The sequence below is a fragment of the Meleagris gallopavo genome, chromosome 20 (assembly GCF_000146605.3).
Source record: "Meleagris gallopavo isolate NT-WF06-2002-E0010 breed Aviagen turkey brand Nicholas breeding stock chromosome 20, Turkey_5.1, whole genome shotgun sequence".
In the NCBI taxonomy this organism is placed as follows: domain Eukaryota; kingdom Metazoa; phylum Chordata; class Aves; order Galliformes; family Phasianidae; genus Meleagris; species Meleagris gallopavo.
The window spans coordinates 4325546-4348918 of NC_015030.2; the positions used below are offsets into that span (position 1 = coordinate 4325546).

The 23373-nt window shown below is 54.5% G+C and overlaps 2 protein-coding genes across 2 annotated transcripts in view; one reads left to right on the top strand and one right to left on the bottom strand.

The window, feature by feature from the left end:
• NDUFAF8 (NADH:ubiquinone oxidoreductase complex assembly factor 8) lies at positions 1–623 on the top strand. Its single transcript, XM_003211622.4, has 3 exons — positions 1–153; positions 239–349; positions 422–623. The coding sequence occupies exons 1-3, from the start codon at positions 73–75 to the stop codon at positions 437–439; spliced, it is 210 nt and encodes a 69-aa protein (XP_003211670.1). The 5' UTR covers positions 1–72; the 3' UTR covers positions 440–623.
• The window catches only part of SLC38A10 (solute carrier family 38 member 10), a 23850-nt gene continuing 1094 nt past the window's right edge, over positions 618–23373 (bottom strand). The window contains exons 2-12 of the mRNA XM_010721422.2: positions 22473–22690; positions 19842–19944; positions 19322–19504; positions 17334–17445; positions 17066–17172; positions 12453–12606; positions 7297–7467; positions 6594–7052; positions 5913–6035; positions 4164–4343; positions 618–3832 (exon numbers count right to left, since the gene is read on the bottom strand). Coding sequence (XP_010719724.1) covers positions 2670–3832; positions 4164–4343; positions 5913–6035; positions 6594–7052; positions 7297–7467; positions 12453–12606; positions 17066–17172; positions 17334–17445; positions 19322–19504; positions 19842–19944; positions 22473–22690 — 2973 coding nt within the window. The 3' untranslated portion in view covers positions 618–2669. The remainder of the gene's footprint in view (positions 3833–4163; positions 4344–5912; positions 6036–6593; positions 7053–7296; positions 7468–12452; positions 12607–17065; positions 17173–17333; positions 17446–19321; positions 19505–19841; positions 19945–22472; positions 22691–23373) is intronic.

Consider the following 23373-nt stretch of genomic DNA (forward strand, 5'->3'; position numbering starts at 1 on the left):
GGGCACGTGGGTGAGCAGGTCGGGCGGCCAACAGCTCTTCCACTATCATGGCGGCGCCCATCGTGTGAGGCGATGTCGGGCCGAGGCGTTTGGCTCCGGGCTCGAGCGCGGCTGCGGCGCTTCCCCGCACTGCTGGCGGGCTGCGGGGAGCAGGTGGGGCCGGGCCGGGAGCATTCTCGGTGACCCAGACACCTCGGTAGGCCTCGGTGACCTCGCTTCTTTCTTTTCCCCGCTTAAGGCCTCGGCTTACGGGCGCTGCGTGGCCGCGGCCTCCGCTGGGAGCGCAGAGCTACGGCGGGACGTCTGCCTGCGGGAGTTCCAGGCCTTGCGGGAGTGCTTCGCCCGCGCGGTAGGCCCGGGGTGCTGCCTCAGAGGGTGGGGAAGAATACCGGCAGCAGCGCTCACTCGGTTCCTTCCGCAGGCGGCGGCGGCCAAGTGATTGAGGTGCCAGAAGTGACAGCGGCGACTGCAGCTGCGGCGCGGGGGGTGGAGCTCGGGGTTGGCCGGCGTTATGGCCCCGGCCCCGGGCTCCTTCCCCCCCACGCAGAAGCTTTTCCCCGCTCAGCAGTGCCTGTGTGGGAACCGCGGCCCGTTTATTAAAAAAATAAAATCAGATACAGATGCTTCAGCTTATTTTATTGATCTGCACAGCTCAGTCTCCCTCCAGCCCCGGTACAAACGGTCCCTGGCAAGGAGAGGCCGTGCAGGGACTATGCTGTCCCTCCTGGCTTGCTGGGGAATGTCAGAGCATCTTTGGTCCTTTGTGTTCATGGAGGCGACGCCAACAAATCCGTAACGCCCCAGAGACGTTCAGCAATAAATCCACAGCACTGCCGCAGGGCAGGAGCACGTCCTCGTCCTGCGGTTTGGGAGAGCCTGGGGTGGACCCAACACACAACAAGGTGTGAGAAGGGAAGCTCCTCCTCCTATAAGGGCAGCTGAGTGCTGCAGGGGATGACAAAGCAAGTCGTCGCCACGCTGAGAAATGTGCTCGGGAGCCCCTGCCTTGCCCAATCCCTGCTGTGCGGGGCTCCTGGGTTTGTGCTTTAAGACAGCGCGATGGAGAAGCTCACTTGTACAATGAAGTCCTGAGGGTTAAGGCTACGGCAGTCACAAGGAGACGCACGGGGAAGTGGCATGGGAGGTCTTGGTGAAGAAGTGGGGCTGAGTCGCAGCTGTTGCTCTGTGACTCTTTAACTCAAGGACGTCCTTCAAGCAACAGGCGCACATCCAGGCACACAGCAGTCTTTGGCTGCTGGAGCAGACATGAGCGACCCAGCCAAGGCCCAGTTACAGAACAGTGTGTCTGTCCTACAGGCCTGGTGACGCTCTGGCTCCAGGAGGTCCCGCTAGACACAAACTCAACGAGGCTGGTTTACCAAAGACACTTTTGAGATACTGATATAAAAACCACCACAGTGATGAGGTCTGTAGACTCCAGGCTGGGAAATGTCAGCCGTTCTAGTGTGAGCTTTGGGATTTGATTTCTTACATTCGCAAGTCAGGATGTAAAAATAAAAAACAATGGGACGAACCACTGTCTGGGAGCCTGCAACAAACCAGAGCTCTTCCCTTCCTTGCTCATAAAATACATTTTTAGGGGCAAAGTACTGACATCTATGGATGTAAAACACAGTATGGGAACGAGGCTGGGAAGAACACAAAAAACAAACAGCTCCATCGAGTTACAGAGAAGAGGTAGGTACGCTTGAGCCAAGCCCCTCGAGTCCGTCCTTTCAAGCCACGTGTTTTGTTCCTTAATTAGTTGCCTCTTGCAGAAAAATCAAGCTGGAGAGGGGGCGGTCTGCAGCCCCCGGGATGAGCTTTGAAATGCACTTTGGACTGAAGAAGTCAAGCTTGAAAGCAGAGATGAGAGTGCGAGCATCCAGAGAGGGTGAAGAGAGAGCAGAGCTCATCGTTATTGCTAGTGTGTGGCCAACCAATTAAATCCCTGGGAGTAGAGGCAGCACAACAGCAGCAGTTGTGCCCGTTTAAGGCAGCATTTCTACTAAACTAGGTCCCTAAACCACAACTAAACTCCTAAACATGCAAGACTAACAGCTCCCATTTCAAGAGAAACACCAAAGCAATTAGCTAAGCCTGTCCTCAACTCAATCTGCCTTGGTGCTGCTCCAGAGCGAAACCCTTCACGAGTCAGGCATCTCTCCCCAGTTCTGCTCCTGCAGACCCAGATCCCTGCCCCAAAGCCCTGGGTGGAAGAATCCAGAGAAGCCTCTCCAAGCAGGCAGGGGAACCTCACGGACAGACACCTTGGCTCTGAAGGGGGAGCTGACAGCTGGAGGGAGAAGGCAATTTGATATGAACAAGATGTTGAAAACAGCCCCTGAAAGCTGGCAGGGAACCAAGTTCAATGGCAACCTCTGAAAGCCAGAGGACAGCAGGAGTTTTGCTTTCACGGTTGTCACCTCCTCAGCTCTCTGCAGGCACACAGGGGAGGTGTGACCCTGCAGGGACTCCAGGAGCCCGCAGAGCACTTGCAGCTGCAGGAGACCCCGCGGATCGCACGCTGCATCCAACAACACACAGCTGGCTCGGTGACTGCTGCCTGAGCAGCAAACAGCCGGAGAACTGCAGCCTCCCCTGCACAGCCTGCCAGCCTCACACCCGTGGCCAACACCCTGAGCCACCCACGGCGCACGGCCACCCTCTCACATGCTCCCATCTGCCTCTGTCATCTGCTTGATCTGCCGGCTGTGGACCACCTGCTGTGCTCCCTCTGCCACTTGGTTCAGGCGTGTCTCCAGAGCGCTGCGCAGGTCGTTCACTTTCACATCTGGAAGGGGGTTGAGGCCAATGAAGACCCCCGCCCCCTGTGCGGCTTCCTCCTCCTCCTCCTGGCGAGGCAGCAGGTCCCGCCTCCTTCGCCGCAGGTCGAGGTCCACCTGCAGTTTCAGGTCCCGGTTCGGTTTGATGTCGTGATCCTGCTTTTGGTCCCCAGGGATTGCCACTCCCTTCTCCGGCTTTTGGGCAGCAGCGTTCTCAGGGCTCGGTTTCTTCTCAGCACCATTTGCCAGCCCTCCAACCGCACGCCTCTGCTTGCCCTGGAGCTCTTCCTGAGGGTCCCGGGCCACATCCACCACCCTCTCCTGAGGATCCTCTTCCTTCGCCTGCCCTTTGCTGGCCATCTCCCCCCGTGAGGCTGGCTGCTGCTTATCAGCCCCTTCAGCATCTGCAGCTCTCGGATGCTCCCGTAGGTGCTGCTCATTCCCTGCCACGTTCCGTTTATTCAAGGAGGCCAGTGCAACTGCCAGGTCTTTGGGCTCCACCTGACTCACTGCTTTGGCTTTAAGGTCTATTCCCGAGTCTCTTTCCAGACTCTTTCCTGCTACTCCCTGAACCTTGGCAGCCCCCAGCTGTTCTCTTTGGATAGGAACTGTAGCTGCTTCCACAGCTTTCAGGGAATTCTCGTGGACGTCTCTTCCAGCTTTGGCTTCGTGACCTCCTCCTGCATCCTCAGCCAAGGGCTTCTTTTCTAGGTGGTTTCTGGCTGCTGGAACACGTTGGGCATCTCCGTGAAGGGGATCCCAGTTCTCTGCGGCATTTCTAACAGCTCTGTCAATCTCCTGTTGTGGCACCTTTCGCTCCTTGGGAGGAACCCCAGGAATCTCACGCCTGTGCCCAGCCTCCTCCAGCCTTCCTGCTGTCACCCTGCGCTGCTCAGCTGACTCAGCAGGCTGCCTGCCTGCGCCCGGCACAGGGTGCTCCGGTGGCTCTTTACCGAGTGGCTTTGCAGCAGCTTCTTGCTTAGCTCCTAGGCTCTCTTCCTCCTTACTCTTGGAGAGAGGCACAGCAGGCTCCTGTTGCATTTCTGCTGCAGAAGAAAAACTGACATGTACAACCTTTTTTTTTTTTACTAGCGAGGAATAGGTTCCCTGCTCCCACCACGTTGTGCACAACGTGAGACTGAAGAATGAGACCACCACCAAGGGGCAGGTGGGGAAACAGGGGGAGACATGAGCAGCAGCAGCATCTCTGCACAGGGGATCCCCACCTCGGGGCTCAAACACAGTCAGGAATGGTTTGCTGCAGACCAAATTTTGCCATGTGTTGGAGGGACCTGGATCTCTCCCAGCCTGATTTTGAAGCTGCTCTGAGCAGTGAGCAGCTCACAGAGGGCTCACGCTCCCCAATGGTTTCCTTACCTTGTTTTGGCTTCTCCTCTCCTCCCTCTTCCTGTCTTTGCTGGTGGATCTCCTTGTGTTGCTCTTCAATCACTGCCAGCAGCTTTGCCTGCTGGTCAAGTAGTTGTTTTTGCTGCACCTGCTGTTCTTTGATCACCTGCAGCAGCATGGCATGATCAAGCATTTTTGCCTGCTCTGCTTCTAGAAACAGAAAAAAGAAAAAAAATCCATGACTCCAAATCCTCCTCAGCGCTGGAGAGACTGCAGTGGCTTTCTTCAGCAGGAAAGTCCTGGTCTGCAAATGCTGCTGGACAAGCCAGCCCCCAGTCCTCCAGAGCAGGAAACGCCATGGTACGACCCTGCACAGCTCTGAGTGTGGGCATCCAGGAGGACCAGGTCCCATGTGGCAGCAGGGGGCCGGCAGCCTGCATGCAGCTCCAGGGCAGGCTGCAAGCACAGCGCCAGCCAGCAGCTCCAAGCACTGGGACCGGGAATCCTGCCCACCAGCGAGACCCCACGGAGCGAGTTACACAAAGCAGAGCACAGCTCAGGCCAAGCAGCAGTGATTCAGGTTGATTCACTCGCTGTGAGCTCCGCAACACACAAAATGGTCCCAGTGCTGCACTGCTGCTGCTCTCCTCTCGGGAGCCACTGGGTGTATCCCATCTGCAGAGCACGAGTGTGTGGCACTCGCCTCCTGCACCAGCCAACAGCTTTTTCCCCAAACTCGAGGTGTTTCTCAACCATTATGCCCCAAAGGAAATAATGTCAAAATTAATAGCCTGTAAAACGCCATCTAAATTAAAACGGGATGCTGCTCACGTTAATCCCTTCCCAGCACAGCCGCCTACCCCTGTCCTGCTAATCACCCACAAAGTGATTACAGAGAAGTATTTCCAGTTCACGTTACAGTGCTATTAGCAGAGGGCCTCCGGAATTCCCCTCTCACTGCGCTGCAGAATGTCGGGCTGCGGGGGGAGCGCGGCCTTTCGGAGCACAATTGACTCCTCACGATCTGTTTATTTTTCGCACTTGGTTCAAAATAAACAATGAAGGCATTTCTGCCATCTCCCCTTCCGAGCCTGCCGGTCCCAGCGCAGCATGGAAACGGTTGGGTTGAGTGCAGGCAAAGGTTTAACGCCAAATCAAAGCGTTTCTGGCTGAGAGCTTCGCAAACACACGGAGCTCCGTGTTTGTGTGGCACACCTCTTCCCCGCAAACAAAGGCTGCGCTGCCTCCCAGCTCCCCTTTGATGTCGGGAAGCAGACCTCAGCCAGCGCTCGGGCTGGGCTCTAACAGGCACTCTTCATCAAAACATCAACAGTCATAAAAGCAAAGCACTCGGCCTCACCCCGCTGACGGCAGCGCAGCCCTGGGGTCACAGCGCGGTGCCAGGTGGGCACGCGGCCCCACAGAGGGGGCACCCCGGGCTCCCCACCCTGCAGGGCACCCAGCTCTGCCCGTGTTTTGCAGAATCCAAACGGCCTTACGCCGGCCGTGCTCGGATCGAGTCAGGGCTGCTGGCACTGGAGCAGGAAGCCAGAGAGCAGCCGTGACTCACGGCCTCGCGCCGGCCTCACCGTGCCAGGGACTCCAGCAGCAACGTGCCAACCTCCGCCGGAGGCGTCAGCTGCAGACAGGCACTAATTGCTGCCGTCGCCGAGGTGACTCTGGCCCAAAGCTATGTGCTCAGCAGAGCCAGGCCTGGCAGGGCTGGCACGTTCCTCCTGCAGAGGAATCTTGCGCTGGCAGCCCACGTCCTGCACTTACCCTCCAGCTTGTTCTCTGCGTTCTCCGCTTGCCTGTCCTCGCCATTCCGGCTCTCCCTCTGCTCCAGCTGCTGGGGCTGAGCTGGCTCCACGCGCTCCGGGAGGGGAAGCTCTGGCTTTACACCTGCAGATGAACAAACCAACAGGTGCTGGCATCGGGGAGGAGCTCGAGGTTCTTTACAGTGATTCTGCATCGCGTTGTCCCTGCCCGTGCCAGCACAGTTTATATTCAACCTGATGACTGCAAGGGAAGTAATAAAAAAAAAAAATATTTAACAATCTTATAGACTCGTGGCAGCGAGCCAGTGCTAACTACCTCAGCCAATTAAAATGCACAAATGGCTCTAAGTCACTTTCAGATGGGCACTTAGCAATGTGTTACCTGTCAAGATCTCCCAGCTCCGCATCCCCAGTGAGTTGGGAGACGCACGGGAACAGCACGGCACCTGACATTTAGCAGGCTGGCAAACAACTGTTTGACAGATATTACAGTAGCTGTCAAAGCCACCAGATTCCTCCTTTCTGCCAGCAGCTGCTGAAGGGGCTGTGCATGCTCATGTGCTCATCTTGTGAAATTAGAAGGAAACACCGGGCTGGAGGATGGAGCAAGGACACTGCCCGGTCACTGGGGGCACATTACGGAACCAGAGGATTTGTTCAGAGCCACGCGGAGGGAGCTTACCAGGATCTGCTTCCTTCTCCAGGGACCTCACCACCTCCTCCGCCTTCCTGGGGAACTGCAGCTTCGTCTTCTCCCCATCACCTGCAGCCTCAGCACTCTTCTCACCGGCCAGCACGGCAGCTCGAGCCTTGGCATCTGGCGCTGCTCTGCCTGGCTCCTGCTCTTTGTACGGCGGCCGGCCATCCTTCGGCACGCTCACCTCCGGGGCGTTCTTCAGATTCTTTACAGGTTTCTCAGTCCCTCGGTTCTCAGCGATCACTTCTTTCCCTTGTGCCTCTTTCTGGGGCAGCAGCTCAGCTGGCTCGCGCGGCGCTGCCTTCGGTGCGTTTCCTTCGTCTCCTCCGAGCGCCTGCTTGTTCTCAACAGAGTCCTCACGCTCCCTGCCCATGTCCACCACCACTTCATCGTGCGGGACGGGCGGCTCGTGGCGATGTGCTTCCCCCATGGGCAGGGCGATGCCTAGAGCGTACGGCAGCAGGGTCAGGGCTTGGCTGCCCCGTGCCAGTGGGCTTACGGTGTATGTGGCCGTGCCTGGGTACCCACTGCCCCCCTCATCTGCTCCCTCATCAGTAGGCTGCATTCATAACCAGCCCCAAGAGCATCATACAGCAGCATCCCCAGCCCACGAGGCAACCGGCAGAGATCAGAACCTTTACCCAAAGCAGTCCCAGAGCTGACGGCCCTTCCCCGCATCCCTCCTTACCTTGGTCGGGCCGGTCCAGCTGCACTTTCTCCTCTGGCTTTCCCCTCTCCTCGTCTGTCTCAGGTACCTCCATGGGCACTTTGATCTGTGGCTGCTCCATCTCCTCCTTCTCATCCAGCAGCTTTGGTTTATGGCGGTCATCCTCCGCCTCCTCCACCGCCGGGTTCTGCTCTGGAAACGCAGCACTGTTAGTGGAAGGGGTTACGCACAGCCGCACCGACAACCCCCCAGCAGCACCCAGGTGGTTGCTGTGCCCAGAGCAGCCCTGCTCCACGTGACAGCTCTATTTCCCCCAGCGCCAGCAAAGCGGGGCCGGGGCTTTGTTCTGCTCGCTGCTCCTTTCCCCAGTGCAGCAGTGCAGAGCAAGAGCTGCTGCGAGCCCGAGCCGCCAGATGGTAGCATCCGCCTGGGCTGCCCGCTGCAGGGCTGTGAGCATGGGGGACCTGGGGGCCCAGCACAGCCCCCAGCACCCGCCCATGCTGGGAGAACACCGCAGAGCAGCTCCGCGCCTGTTTTGTTATGTATTCCTTTCAATTTTCATAGCAGTGCGAGAGCATTTTCCCAGCCCTGCCGTTCCCCTGGAAGAGGAGGGAAGAGAGCAGCAGGTTTTGGGGAGCAGAAAGGAAGGACCGTGAGGACAAAGCCCCAGGGGATGCGGGGACCTCGGGGAAGGCCCCTGGAGCACACTGCTCCTAGGACAGAAGCAGAGGAGGAAACAGAATTGTTTCCCAGCGCTGAAGTTGAACTGCAGATTTTTTTTCCATCCTACAAACTGAAGGAAAAAAAAAATCTTCTTCTGTAACAAAAAAATTCCCAAGTCTTCTCCCCCCCCCCCGCCCTCCTCCACGCAATTTCCTTTGGGGAATTAATTCTATAAACATCTTTCAATTTTCTCCTCCCCCTCCACAGGGCTGGTGCGATTTATTACAAGATGAACTCATGGGAAAGAAGTGATTGCCACAACTTCAGCTGCGTGGGCCTTACCCAAGCCGGGGAAGAAAAAGGCCAAATCCTGGCCCAGAAGGAGCTGTGCCAGAAGCACGCAGGGCTCAGCCAGAAACCTGGAGTCCTTGGCCCTGAGTTCCGCCCCGGCCACGTTCTGCAGCGAGGGTGGGAGGAAAGGATGCGGGTGTTCTGAGAAACCGCAGCCGATCCCAAGGGTCTGCCTCCACGGAGGGGCTTCCCAGGGCTCAGGGTCAGGGCAGGATGCTCCGTGCAGGACGGCGCAGAGCAGGGGCTGGTGCCCACTGCTGGACGTGTGCCTTGGGAAGCAGCAGGATGCAGGGCCGTGCAGGGAGGTGCTCGGCGCTGCTCCCACTGATGTTCCCAGCGAAAGCCTGGCCCAGCAGCAAAACATTTTTTGGAGGAAACTCTTTTGGAGGAAAGGCGTCGTTCATTGGTTGGCGGAGCGTGGAGATTGCTGTGTACGGGGGAAACTGCGTTGTGGATGAAATCAGAGCTGCAGAACGCAGCAAATGCAGAAGGAAATCACAACCAGAGGTGGCCATAACGCAATAGGGTGATTGAGGGGAAAAAAGAAAAAAAACAGGAAAATCTGGGGAGAGAAGGAAGCTGTGCACGCTAAGGGGAAGCAGAGGAGTTAAGGCAGAGCGGGCGCAGTGCCCGCAGCCCGTAGTGCCATGCCCAGTGTGCTACAGCAGGTGGAAGCAGCCCCGTGGCTGCAGCAGCTCCGTCGTAAATCAGGAGAGGGCTCCCACGGTCTGCGCTCTGAAAACAATGCGGGGAAAGGCAGAAAGAAAAACAAAACACAAACAAAACCCAAAGTCTCCATGCCATAATAAGACAAAGTTGCCTCTAAGCCGTCATTTGCTCAGCAGGAAACAAAATTAAGTTCATCATCAGGGCGTGAATTAACGACCTCTCACGCTGCATGGAAATCTACGAGGGGCTGTATGTGGTTTGCAGAGAACAATTTTGCTCAGGATGTGTAATAATCACTCTAACTGTCTAGTCGCCCTTCAGGTCCCTTTGGAGAGCGTTACAGTAATGCTGTGCCTCTTAATGTTTTATGAGCGGCGTTGGACTTTACAGGCAAAGGCTGAGAGGCTATAAAAGCTCCTCGGCTTACAGCAACACGCCCGGCCCCGCGCAGGGCTCACCCGCAGCACAGCTCCGCTCACACTCACGGACGTGGGGGGGCTGCTGGGGCTTTCTGCAGCTGATTTGTGAGCGCGTGTGCGCGCCGATGTGTTGTGGTTTGCCAGCAGCCTCTCCAGGCTGCAATAAAATTTCATGATTAGCAGCCTAAAAGCTTCCCTTCCCCCTGCTCCTGCTTGGGATGGGAGCAGCGGTCTCAGAAAGGCATTAAATCCCTCCTCACGTGGTTTTCACAGCGCTCTCGTCCACTGAAGCAGTGACCGCGTTGAGTTGTGCACCCATGCATCCTATACACATCCTGCTTGGGGACAGCACGAGGAGACGGGGAGAAGCACCTCTTGGTCACACCAGCATTGGGACACAGCCCGCTTGAACTTCAGCCCAGCAAAAAGGAGCAGCCCCATTTTAAAATGGATAATAGGAGAAAAGCGGGGATGGGAGCAAGCCGGTCCCCAGAAGCCACGGAGCCCCGGGGGAAGGAATGGAGCGGGGCTGCCCCGCAGAGCCTGGAGCACACAGGAGCCCCCAGGCACACAGGCACCGAGCCCCGGCCAAGCGGCGCCCAGGAGAGCTCCCCCCTGATGGCTGAAACGGTGACAGATTTCACAAGGTTATCAAATGGCATCCCTGAAATTAGTTCACAGTTGTCTCCTGACGCACCAGCAGTAAAAACGAACCCAAATTACAGGAGGCTGATAGTTCCTTTTCTGTGTCACAGGCACTATTAAAAGCTCGCTCGCACAAAGCACCGGGGAGAGCTGCAGCAGCATCAAGCTGTTCCTACAGCGATTAGGGGCTGTGCATAATCCATGGCTCGCACATGTTCAGGGCCACTCCAGCAAACAACGCAGCCATTGCCACTGGTGGAGCTGCACCGAGATGGGCTCTTGTCGAGGTCAATGCAAAGCATCCAAGAGGGCACCCTTGGTGCTGCCCGCACCCATGGGGTGTGGATGTGTGGGGCTCGTGGTGCAGTGGGGAAAGGGTGCATTGCATCACGGCGTGAATCGGGGCTTTGTTACCAACATTGCACAAGGCGAGAGGCAGAGAGCGAAGCAGCAGCAGTGGAGTAAGGAGCTGAAAAATATTACAAAATCTTAATCCGCCCCATGAGACCCTCTAGGGTGCTTTCAAATACAGAGAGAAATTGCCTAATTAGCTTTTTTTTTTTTTTTTTCTCCTAATGGATAATTGCCTTCATGAGCTTCCACAGGCAGCTTAGCAACCTTTTACCATCCGTGCACACGCTGCATGGTGCAGCTGAACGCTTCTGAAAGGGGTTTTATACCTTTCCCGAAGAGCTGCTGACAGTAAACCTCAAGCAATACAGGCTGGGGCTGTAATGGGCACTTGGGTGTCGTTAGTAAAAACACTATTCAGAGCTCGCCGGTCAATACGTGTTCACATAAAAGGGCAATGTTCTAATATTCATAATCCCAGGGCCCACAGGGCAGGGCTTTAATGAAAGTCTGCACAGTTCTGGGCTGCTCAACATCAAAGGAGCCCATAAAGCTCCCCCTGCACTCTGACAGCAGCAGGCAGACGGCGCACGGCCGCGGCTCCTGCATGGGGACAGGCAGAGCTGTGCATCCCCAGCGCTGGGGCACCGTGCTGCCAGGTCCTGGGAGGGAATTCTTCACCCAGGGCCCTGCTGAGGCCCTGGCACTGCTGCCCTGAGAAGTGCTGGTGCCCCATCCCCGGAGGCCATAGATGGGCGCTGGGCAGCTTGAGCAGCTGGAGGAGAGCCCACGGCATGGCTTCTGGGACTCGGTGATCTTTAAGGTCCCTTCCAAGCCAACCATGCCATGGTTCTGACTCTCTGACACAACCCAGCAGCCAGTCCCAGGCGGTGCAGACACTGCCGAGCTCGGAGCAGTGTGGGTACAGCAGGGCACCACACAACCATTGAGTGCAGCTCCCCACAATGCTTCACATGGGGAAGAAGTGGCAAAGAGATCGAGCAGCTCCAGCGGACACCATCCTTTATGGGACTTCTTTTATCCTCCCAGCCACAAGCAGGCGTGTCATTAGCGACTCCTCCTGAAACGAGCAGCTGTTCTTTGGCCATTACTGCTCCAAAATTAACCGAGACGGAAGAATTCAATCGCATCCCTCCTCCCAGCCCTGCTGAGTGAGCACGATTAAGGGATTGAGAGCATCTTTTGCTCAGAGTTCACGGGCAGCACAGTGCCTGGGAAGGCATATGCATCTCGGGTGAGCTGTGAGAGCAGAGGCAGAAAACCCCTCAGCTGCCAGGGACGCAGCGACCCAGGAGTGAATGTTATCGCGGCAGCACCGCTGTCGGAGACGCTCAGAGCTGCTCAGCAGGAACCCAGCCAACAACAGGGAGGGAGGATAAGCTCCAGAAGAGACAGCCCTTCTCTCGCTTCCGTTCTCAATCTCGGCGAGGATATTTCAAGGCCCCCGAAGAACAAAAAGCTCAAGCAGAATGGAGCAAAAAATAAAATAAAGAAACAGGACGCAGGCACAGAGGAGGGGCAGCACGGGGTCAGGAGACACCTGCTCGTGGTGGCCTTGCGAGGCCAGCCTGCAGCTGGGGAAGGGAGGTTCGGCTGTAATTCCATCAACGGCCATGGTAAACAAATAATAAATAACGTGGACCCGTAAACAGTGCTGAGGCATAATCAAGGGCTTTGTCAGAGCTAAATCTGAGTCCAAATTTACAACCTCACAACCAAAAAAAGTCAGTGCCCGTAAATTTACATACCTTTGAGCGCAGTGAATGGCTTGTTACAGGGAGCACGATGTGCTGGCAGCATGCTGGGAGCAGCCACGGTCAGCCAGCACCAGGCTGTCCTTGGGCAGTGCTGGTCACCTCGTGGGGACATCCACGCTCTGTTCCCACAAAAGGACCTCAGCCCTGCACCCTGCCTGTCCTTCCCAAAGGGACCACGGGCACCCCAGGAAGCACAGCCTTCCTGGGCAAAACCTGCAGGGAGCTGCCTGGGAATTGCCCAGTGCTCACAACAGGCGGAGCTGGGAGCAGAGCTGGAAGCACAACTCAAGCAGCCACATACCTGGGAGTTTGACAGCATCCTGGTCGATCCTGTCCTCCTCTCTCTCAAGGTGCTCCATGCCCACCTCTTCGGTCTTCACCGGCGTGTCCTCGGTGGCAGACAAGGTGGTGTAGGTGCTGATGATCAGCATTCCCAGGCCAATCCACAGGATGATCTGCAATGAACTCTGGTTAGCACGGCAAAGCAAATGACACTGTGCAGTGTTCTGCATGCAAACAGTGTTTCCAAACAACTCAAAGCTCCCATAGCAATAAGGGAGAGTTGAGGAGAAATGGAAGAGGTGAAAAAGGAAACAGTTGCTCTCGGCAGAGGTTTGTTTGTATTTGGATGGAGAGACACAAAACAACAGTTTCAGATGCTGGAAGCTGTTATAAAAGACCGCCTCTGTATCAGAGGGGTTCAAGAGGAGGTGGACGGGGCATCAGAATAGAAAAATGCACGTGGTGGACAGGAGTCCAGCTGCATGGGAACACTGCCTGGCACTTTGAGCAGCTACAACACAACACTGCACAGTCAGCTCTGGCTGAGAGCAGAGGTACCTGACCCGTTCACAGGCCAGGTTTACCTGGGAACTGTTTAAAAATTCTTATCTATGAAAGCAAGATGTCCATGCACAATCCTGTAGCTAATGCTCCACGAATGGGGTAGAAGCTAGGAAGATGCTGCTAAGAAGTAACTCAGAAAGCTGAGATCAAAGAGAAGGAATATGGTAAGACAGAACCTGGATCCTGTGAGGGAAAGGACTTTATAAAGAATTTATCTAACTCAGAAAGGGCTCATCCCTGCCTTACTCCCCAGAATCCTTATCCTGCAGCATGTACACCACACTTAACAAGGGGCACAACAAGAGGATGCAGCTCAGCGTGAGAAAAAGCAGAAACAGCCACTGGGGAACGTGAACACAACAGGAGCTGCCACGGGCTACCGGAGGAGGGAGAAGTTGGGAAATAAAAGGGGGAGCCCACAATAGAAAGGTGAAGTCCAAAGGGAGAGATGGGGCTGGCGCTGGGCTCCCCATTGCTGCAGAAGTGGGGTCAGTGTGGTCAGCGCCCAGGAGACGCCTTCGGAAGGAAAAGGGATCAGCAGCACAGCCAGGGAGCAGAGGGCACATCTTAGAGGGGCTGCAAAGGAAACAGAAGCAAGGTCTGCTCCCGGCCCTGTGCACAAAGAGCAGATATCCTGCAGGCTGGGAGCAGCAGGCAGGTCCCTGCCCTCCGCTTCCCCCCCTTGCACGACCCACAGCCCTGGCAGCAACGCGGCTGTGCCGGCGTCCTCCAGAAACAACAGCAGAGAGGAAGAGCATTTCCACAAAGAGGATGTATTCTGGTGCCACAGGAACCGGGAGCCATGTAGGAGAAAAGGGAAACCGTAGGAAACGGCTGAAATCACTACTGGTTTTAAAAGGGTTTTTGTTGTTTCTTATCTTAGTAGGGAACCACAGGCTTGAATGTTGTGGATTTAAACCCCTCTGATTGTTCAACGTTTAGAGTTCATCTGGGAGCTTCCCAGGGGCCAGGCTGCCCCACACCCCTGTCCTCACCCAGCCCAAGAATGCTGCAGACCCAAGTGGAGGTCTGTAATTCAGCTCCATTCCACCGAGATACCTACAGTGTGCAAAAAAAATAACAGGGAGGGAGTTGGTGCTCAAGGGACCATCAGGAACAGTAGTGTGGGCTGCAGGGACTCAGTGGTGTCTCGAGAAAGAGCAGAGGCAGAAACCACCCAACGCATTTGGGGTGAAGAAAGTTGAAGAAGCAGAGGGGCAGCATGCAGAGCGGCTCTGAGCCAGCAGCTGTTCTCACAGGGGAAATCTCCTCCACGCCTCTGAGAGGGGAACCTGGGAGCCACCGAAGGGCTCCTGGACACAGACTCTGTGCAGGAGGTACATCCCTCTGGCCGCAGCCTCCTCCTGCTTGCAGCTCAGCACACCAAGCACCCATCTCCCGAGAGCAGCACTGGGGCCTGGCCAGGAACTTGGAAGAGGAAGTTTACGCATCCGTTTCCTCTGCTGCTCGCTTTCTCTTGGCTGTGCTTCCTCCCAGAAGAAAGCTTGAACTTTGTACAGAGGTGTCATTAGCTCAAAGCATCTCCTCTGACCACGCCTGAGCCAGCAGCACAAAGCAAGAGCCACGTTTGCCTCAAGTAACGACGTCTCCTGAGCCGTGTTGTTTTGGACACCGTGCACTGAAGGACACTGTAAGCACAAAGGAATGCAGAGCTGCGTCCCTCCCCGGCTCCTCCACCACGACAGCAATGCACAGCACTGACCCAAAGCAGAGAGGGGAACGTCCCACCATGCAGCAGTGAGCGCTGCCTGACCCAAGCAACCTCTGCAGCTCCTCTTCCCTAAGCAGGACAGCAGCAGCGCGGCCTCCCAAGGAGGGGCCTCTCAGACACACGTTTGTGTCAACACTGAGAAACCAACACCTTCCTGCTGGAAGTTCAAAGCTGTGTTTACAGACCTGAGCACGACCTTCAGCAGTACTCTGCCAATCCTCCCCAGGGCAGCGGGACACGGAGCTGTGCCGTCACAGGAACGTGCTGCAAGGAGGGGATGCTCCTCCCCAGCTCACCCACAGCCCCACAGGGCTCACTTTGAGCTTTTAACTCCCCTGCCTTGCTGTCACTGCTCTCTCCAGCAGTGCACCGTCCCCAGGTAGATCCCAGCTGCAGCCTAACCTGCATATTGGCTGTGACAACTCACAGCTGGGTGGCAGAAGCCAATGTCTGGGACTGCCTGCTTGCCCTGCAGCCCTCGTGGTTGCTTTCAGTGCTGTATCATACCCTAAGTTGGCATCACCTTGCCAGCTCTACAAAACCTGGACCTCACTGGAAGCCAGAGGTGGCCCAACACACGTGAAGAAATACTGCAAGAGTTCAGATAACCCAGCAAGTCAAAGAGCCGGATTTGAGACCTGCTGCTTTGGAAGCATGTTCAGAAGGGTGCAGGTGGGGAGGCAGAACATGTACGTGTGCTGTTCAGACAGGGAAAAGTGAGGAGGGACAGCTCTGCCCAGGGCAGCTCCTTCTCCCCCCGGAATGCCACTTTTCACAGGAGCACATTTTGATGGAGTGCAGCGCCTGGATCAAAGGAAGCAGGAATGAAGGAGGAGACCAAAGAAAGAGCTACGGGGAATGAATAAATGAGTCTCTGCAGAAGGCCTGGAGGGATAAGGAGAGGGTTGGGCCCCGGTCTCAGCTCTCAGAGCTGAGGCACGGAGCGCTATGCAGCTGAACGCGTTCCTGAGGACAGGTGTGCCCTTGCTGCAGCACTTCAGAGCATCGGTCAAAGCAAGTATGCAAACTTGACAGGCCATGGATCATTCAAGAGAAGACTGGACAGCTTGCTAGCAGCCCCTTCAAATGCCAGGGTAACCCGGGGGCTGATGCTTCAGATAAGCCCTTATTCCTCTGTGGGATTTTTGCAGGACAAATATCTCCAGTCCTGCGAGCAGCATTTCAGGTCACGCATTGTGAGCACCCCAGCATTCAACTGCAGGCAGCTGAGAGTCGCCTTGGGCAGCCAGTGAGCTCAGCACACCCTGAGTGCAGTTTCAAGGCACTGCAGAGAAACGTTCTGGCTCGGCCGGAATAGAAAGCAATACTTGAAAGTGCTCTTTGTTTCCCTGAAAAATCCAGGCTGGCATTCAGTCTCCTGCTTGGGGTTTCAGTCAAAGGAGTTAGGACCAAAGTGTCAGAATTCAGAGGGAAAGCTGGAAAGTTGGACTATTTCCTTGTGTCAGAGAAAGCATGGGGAAAGAAAAAAAAGCACCCTGCTTAAAAGCTTCACATACGTTTGCAAACCCACAAGTCATTAAACTCAGAAAAAGCCATTAGTTCTGTAGGACCCACAGAAATTCTTGCTCTCCCTCTGCTGACTCCGCAGTTTGCCGAAAACCTTATTCCCAGATCAGTGCTGTCGTGACTGGTGATGCTGGAGCACAGGCCTGCTAAAAGGCCATGGATTCGGTCATTGTTAGAAAAAAAACAAAGCATGTTAATTTTGACCCCATAAAAGCACAGTACTTGCAGAACCAGAGAGATCAAGCCCAGCAAAGAGCCACTTTGTTTCAGTCCCCGAGGAGGCCAATTCAAACTGGAGCAAAAGGAAAAGCTCAACTTTTAATAGCCTCTGAACGACCCCAATCTTTTAAAGATCAATTCCTGAAGCAACACCTCTACGTGTGTGTTCCCTTTTATTATTATTTTGGTTGAGACCAGAGAGCTGTAGGTCAGCAGCAAGAACCACATCGCTGAGAAGCCCTGTTTATTTTACCCAGCCCAGGTAGGCTGAGATGTAAGGTTTTATAGGCTGCCTGGATTCCCCAGTCTGTGGATACAGAACCTGAAGCCCATCAGAAGGCAGACTGGAGGCAGCATTTTACGCAGCAAATGAAAGCTTTGCTCGCTGCTCAGAGGGATATAAAGAGCCTCTGTGCAAAATGGGGCAACCATGCACTGAGCCAGCCCTGTGAGCTCCGAGCAGAACGGTCCCACCTGCGATAAGCAGCTACAGCAGGAGCACCGAGCAGCTGCCCTCCTGCAGCCACATCAACCCTGCTCCCAGGCGCTGCAGAGGGCTTAGGGGAATGTCAAGCAGCATCATCACTGACCTGTGAACAAAGTGCATTCTTGTGGATCTTCTTGTAAATAAGAGCCGGGCAGATGAAACAAATCAGACTTCCCATCGTAGCACCTGTCAGGCCCAGGACCGTTTCCACTGGCAAAGAAGAACAAGAGGAGTCAGCAGAGCTGTTCTTTTCCAGAATCACGAGCACAGCAGCCCTTGGCAGCTGCCTGCAGTACAAGCCAGGCCATCCTACCCAGCAGAGCCAGGAAGAATGAGCACTGAACAGTCCTTTCCCCAAATCCCTCACTCACCATTAGGGATCATGATGCCTCCTATCATGGTTCCAAACACGACAGCCAGTGTCAGGGCTTTAAAGCGAAGCGGGGGCATGTAGCCCCCAGCAGCAAAGGTGCCATCTTTTTGCTGGAAGAGAAAAGGTAGGAAGGGGAGAGAATGAACTGAGCCCGTTGCACACCTGCACAGTTCTGAGGTAATCACCCCTCAGGCTCTGCCAGTGGGGTAAAAGGAGCCAGGCAGACTGAACAGGGGAGGTTTCATCACCTCAGCACTGTGATCTCTGCAGTGACGGGGTTGGGGGGCAGCTAGATGTAGTTGAATAGTTTTAATATGCGACTGCATCTGAACCTTCAAAACAAGACTGACAGGAGGCACGCAGCCAAAGCTGCTGTTTTCACCCTGCCCCAAATGTGAACTGCACAGCTGTATCCGAATCCTTCTGCCAGTGATGCTGCTGTAAGTGGCCCCAGGGCCGAGGGCATGAGAAACAGGCGCAGCTGAGAAGGCAGGAGGGAGAGCAGGCACTGGGAAGAGCTCTGGTTTTGCTGCACTGAGGCATCCCCAGCACCTCCGGGAGCAGGGCTATTCCCACCACGTTGCTGTGTGTGGGCCGGCTCCTCCGACGTGACGGAAGACACCCCAGCTGGGCTGCAGAGGATGAGCAGAGCTGCGGGGGAGCTGCTGATGCTGGAGGGTTTCCAGATGCCCTCCATTTCCTGTCCCAGCCCACGTTCCCCGAGCAGGAGGTGTGGAAAGCACAGGATGCCACGGACCCACGTGCCCCTGAAAGCCAGCGGGTCCCCACGCTCCTGGGCACGCAGATGGGACACAAAAGCAAAGTGACACATTTGGAGCCCAGGGGAGAAGTGAGGCTTCCCCGGCACTTCCAGCCCTCCACGTCCACTGCCTCGCTCCAATAGCCTTCCCCCATCCCCAGATTCTCCCAACGTGAGAAAAGAGCCGGGGGCTTCTCACAGGCAGAAGTGGCAGGATTTAGAGCTATAAATTGCTCGAGTTTTATTTCCTGCCCTAAGAGGTTTCTATTTATGCAGATACACAAAGGCCTCAGAACATTCCCACAATCTCTTACTGTTATTTACTGAATACCATCGGCATGCTTAGTGCCGTACAATACACAGAGGAGAACACACCACTGCCACAAGGGACTCACAGTCTAAATCAGACAGACCAACTATAGTCACAGCGGCTGTCTGAAGATCTGACCCTGGGAAAGGTGAACGTGTGGGAGAGGGCTGTGCTGCACTGCAGCTCCACGCTGTGTCGGCACCACGCGGCCGGGGAGACACTGAGAAAGGGACATCTGAACCCCAAAAGGAGAAGGCTGTGCTCAGGGAGCTTTTGACAAGGTGGGAAGATGGGAATTATAGTATAAGAGCAGGAACGAGCACAGGCACACAGAAGAAATGAGGGTAGGCTCTGAGGCCAGGAACAGAAGCTTGAGCTAAATGCAAAGCGAGATTGAGTTGGCCAGCAAAAGAATGCCAGCTGGAGCAGCAGGAAATAAGGAGGCTCCTCTGTTTCCAAAAGCACATTTCTCTTTCTTTTCGAGGGAGAAAACCACCTCAGCTCTGAACTGTGCAACACTTCTACGTGAGAGCCGAGCAGGGAAGCAGCAGCAGCAGGGCAGGCCCCCAGCTCACAGCCCCAGCACCGCTGCCCACGGGATTCCTCTGCAGAGAGGACAGGAAACTCAAAGCACCACGGATTAACCAGTCAGTAGAGCAGAATGTACAGGCTGCCATCAGGCTCCTGCTGTGCACAGCAGGCACTTAACCTGCAGTGGGAGCTGAGCATTTGTCCCTCCAGGCAGCGGTACCCACCCACGAGTCAGAAACTGTAATGCAGCCCCTCAGAACCAAGGCACAACCGTAGCCCAGGTCAGCAGCCAACAGCAGAAGTCAAACAGTCACAGGAGCCCTTCGACAAGCGAGTTTCCTAAGTGCACATCAAGGCAGCTCCTGGCCACACGAGAAGGTCTTACCTGCTGCTCAAAGAGAAGGGTGTTCAGCGCCTGCCTGCATGGGAGAATCATCATCGGGAACCCCACAGCTACCGACATCATGAATCCCACTCGGATCATCTCCGTCACAAGGTTGGAAGGGAAGTTCATGAGGACATTCCCAGCAATGGCTTCGGTGTAGCTCACGTAGCCAAAGAAGCCCACCTGTCCGGCGGGAGGGGAGGTGAGCAGGGGAGGTTGGACTCCAAAGCACATGCACAGCTGCTCTCTGCAAAAGGGTGGGGGGCAATGACTGCCCAGGAGTGAGGACGTGCCAAGGAGGGAGTGTGGGGCCACCTCCATAGGGAACCTTCTGGGAGCCCTGGCTGCAACACCTCCCAGAGCCGAGGCATCGTTCCCCATTTCATTTTGCTTTCAGCAAAGTATCTTTGAGAATAAATACAGATAAGGAGAAACCAGCCCCATCTGGAAACAAATCATCCCCCCATTGCCCCTCCAGAGTGTGACTTCTGGCAAGGAAAGAGAAGGGGAAGTTTCTTACCGTAATGTAAAAGGTGGTGACCACGTTTAGGGAAGAAGCAAAGATGGAGCTCATGATTTTAACGGACGGCTCATCCAAGCTATCATAGGTAGGCAAGACCTGACTGTTGAAAAGGGTAAATTATTTGAGGAAAGTTTCTAGAAAGAGGAAGAAAAAAAAAACCGAACTCGAGTGCATTCCCTGCCTCAGCCCAGCAGCAAAGCCTCCCTGACACCTTCCCCCTATGGAGCATAAACACTCGCCTCTATTCTACAATTTATACTGCTAATGCCAAGAGATTGCAGACACTCATAACTCTAAGTGTTGCAAAAATATTCCTGCTCTCCCCACCCCACCACGTGGAGCTGAAAGTGTGATGTAAACATTTTGGTTCAAAAGTGTTGCAAAATTAATGGCCGTTTGCTCCACTGAGCACCAGTGGCACCAGGCCAGGCAGTGCACTGAGATTATTGTTCTTGGAGCCCTCGGCACTGATAATTAAAGTAACGCAGTGTTTACAAAGTAAAAGCAGGAAGAAGGTTAGAGCATCACACTGTCTAAACGAAAAGTTAAACAAACAGAACTAAATGCAGTGCCTGTCATATTTCGGTGCTGCTGTTGGAGCTCAGTTTGTAGGAAGCTGGGAGTGCTGACTGCCTGGGATTTGGGGTACTTAGAGATTTGGAAAGCTCGTGGAATGTACTTTTTGACATCAGATGCATATTTTAGCAACTCATTAATGTCTGGTTATTTGAATTCAAGTGGCTACATCCGGGCTTCATGTTACTGAAGTAATCAAGAGGAGGGGGAGCACCCTGTGAGATGGAAGGGGGTATCCCCAGCTCCAGTGGGCAAAAAGCCACAAACAGAAAGTGTGTCAGGCAGAGGAGCAAAATCCTTAACCCTTAATCCCTGAACTTCAAAGGGCTCTGCACAAAGTGAGCTGAGCATCCGCACGAGGAGCCAAGCACACCCCTGTGCTGCAGGGACTGCCTCACACAGCTCCTCTGGACACAGCGCCAGCTGCCTGCAGGACTGATGCTCACAGGGGCAGTGAGCACTGATTTGTCCTATCCCCACTTTCAGCAGAATAACCATTGGCAGAAATAAGGGGTTTCCTCCTGCAGAGTGCTCCTGATCCCCCCCCAGGGCTTGGTGTCACAAGAAGGCTGCAGCACAGGGAGCCCTGAGTCCTCCTGTTCCATCCTCAGCCCCGAAGCAGATTTCCATCTTGCACACCTGTGGAGCAGTGACCCACTTTGTGAGCTCTGCAGCAACAGGCCAGCTTCTAAAGAGCCAACGGGTTCAAACTTCCAAGTAAATTAAGGTCAGCTTTTCAAGGTACAATAATGCTGCCTTTATTTTTCCTTACTGTATGCACGCTGCATTTACATGCTGAAGGGAAAGGAGCTTTGTTTCAACTCACAATTACGTATTTTTCAAAAGGTGATTCAGAGGTTCAGCAAAATCAAACCTATCCAGCTGAGAAGAACACTCTTACAAGGACTGCCTGGGCTGGGGCAGCACATCGCCCCAACCCTTGGAAAAAACACATTGCTGTTGGTTTAGCTTGCCACGTAGGTGCAGTGATGGAGTCTATATTTAGGTACGTGCACACTGGTCCAGACCAAATGATTTCTCTGCGCTTCCAACTCCCAGCAGTACTGTGCTGGGTACTGTGTGGGTACTACCACACAAAAAACAAAAGAAATTACGAAAATTCTAAAATACAAACTGGGTAAAGCCGTACAAGAATTCAGCTCCCCTCGCCAGTTGTAATGGAGACATTATCAGCAAGGCTGGAACGTGCTCGGGTGGGGACCGAGCTGCCAAGAGAGCCCATAAGTGGAAAAAGATGATTTGGATCGTGTGTGTGGGTGTAAACACAGCAGTCTGAACAAATTTTATCTGTCACATTCATTTGCTGTTGGCATGCTACCCGTTTGCTAGAACTACAGGGGGGAAAGCCCAGCTCTGCCAGCCTTCCAAATGAGGATGGTCTTTTCCGTGTCCACATTTGGAGATACGTTTCTATTTAAAGCCTGTTACTATTCTGGCTGGGCACGTATTGCTCACTTGCCATTTTGGTGCAGAAGGTAATGCAGCTAGAAACGTGAAAATAGCCTGTTGTCATCCTGCCCTCCTGCATGCCAAAGGAAAGCCTTGTGAAAAGCAGGTAACATGCAAACAGCTATCCGAAGTCAATGACTCTGTGGTCCTCTTCTGTGTATTTGCAAAGGGACTGGGGGAAGCAGGAGGCATGCGTTGCCCTGCAGGAGCCCCTGGGAGCACACAGCCCCACTGCCCTCCCTGGTACTGATTCATTCTCTACAAGAAACAGGGGAAATCCATTGCTTATGCAGCTGTCCCAAAGCAATGTGCATTACACTGAGGAGCTGTTTGGCCCAAATGATGTTATGTTGCCTAAGTACAATAACTCCCAAGTGAAACACAGCTCCCTCCCCAACCTAGGTAACAAGAAGGGTCACAACTGAGAGAGATGCTGTACTTCTGCAGGCTGCAAAATACTTGGATTAAAATAAAATAGGAAACCAGATGGTATGTATCCCATGCAGATCCTTATGACCCTCCACCCTCACAAAAAGGCACTGCACACCACAACTGCCAGGAGTGGGAAGGGTGGGTACTTACGACTGACAGGCAAAAGACATGCCAAAGATGGGGATGCAGCGAAAAATGCCCTCCCAGCGTGTGTAACTAACTTGCTGCAGCCACTGCCCGCTGAAGAGGCCGTGCTTGAAGGACGACAGCACGATCTGCAGCCAAGAGAAGGAGAAGGGGTTGAGATCCAGCAGGAATGCCAGCACTGGGATGCAAGGCAGCGTGTGGCAGCTCGGTGAGAGCAGTGCCTGCTATACCACGGCCTGCTCCCAAATCCCCCAATCCCTTACCCCACCCACGTACTCCGATAGCGCTCCAAGCATCCTCACCAGCCCCCTGCCACCGTGGGCCCTGGGTCTGTTTTGTGGCAGTCCCCCCGGTTTGATGCCATCAGACAGCACAGCGCACAGCAGGGCGGAACGATTTCCACTGACACGTTTAACCATGAAAGTTATTGTTCCCAGACATTTCTTTTGCACTTTTCTTTTTTAAAACAGGAAGCAACGTTTGCCTTGGAGAATCCTCTTCAGCAGAGACAGACAAAAGTTCCTTATAAAGGACTCCACCAGCACACTGTCCAGAAGCACTCAGCACCACCAGCACAGTGGGGACAGGGAGAAACTTCACGAAAACAAGGGGAGCAAGGCACCCAGCTCAGGCACAGGGGCTCTTTTGCCACTGACAGGGAAGCTGGCAGACATTGGGTTGCACAGGAAACAGAAGGTAAATACGTCTGAATGCCTGTTTATAATATCGCCTGAATAGGGGTTTTCTAATCCCCAGAGATTACTTTTAGTGCAGCCAACTCTCATGAAATGTTGTGGTTTTCTTAAAGGCACAGCTTCTGGAACACAGTAGTTTTGTGAAACACTCATTTACAGTTTCCAGCTTCATTACAGCTCAGAACTGTAACACAGCCCAATCTACTAAA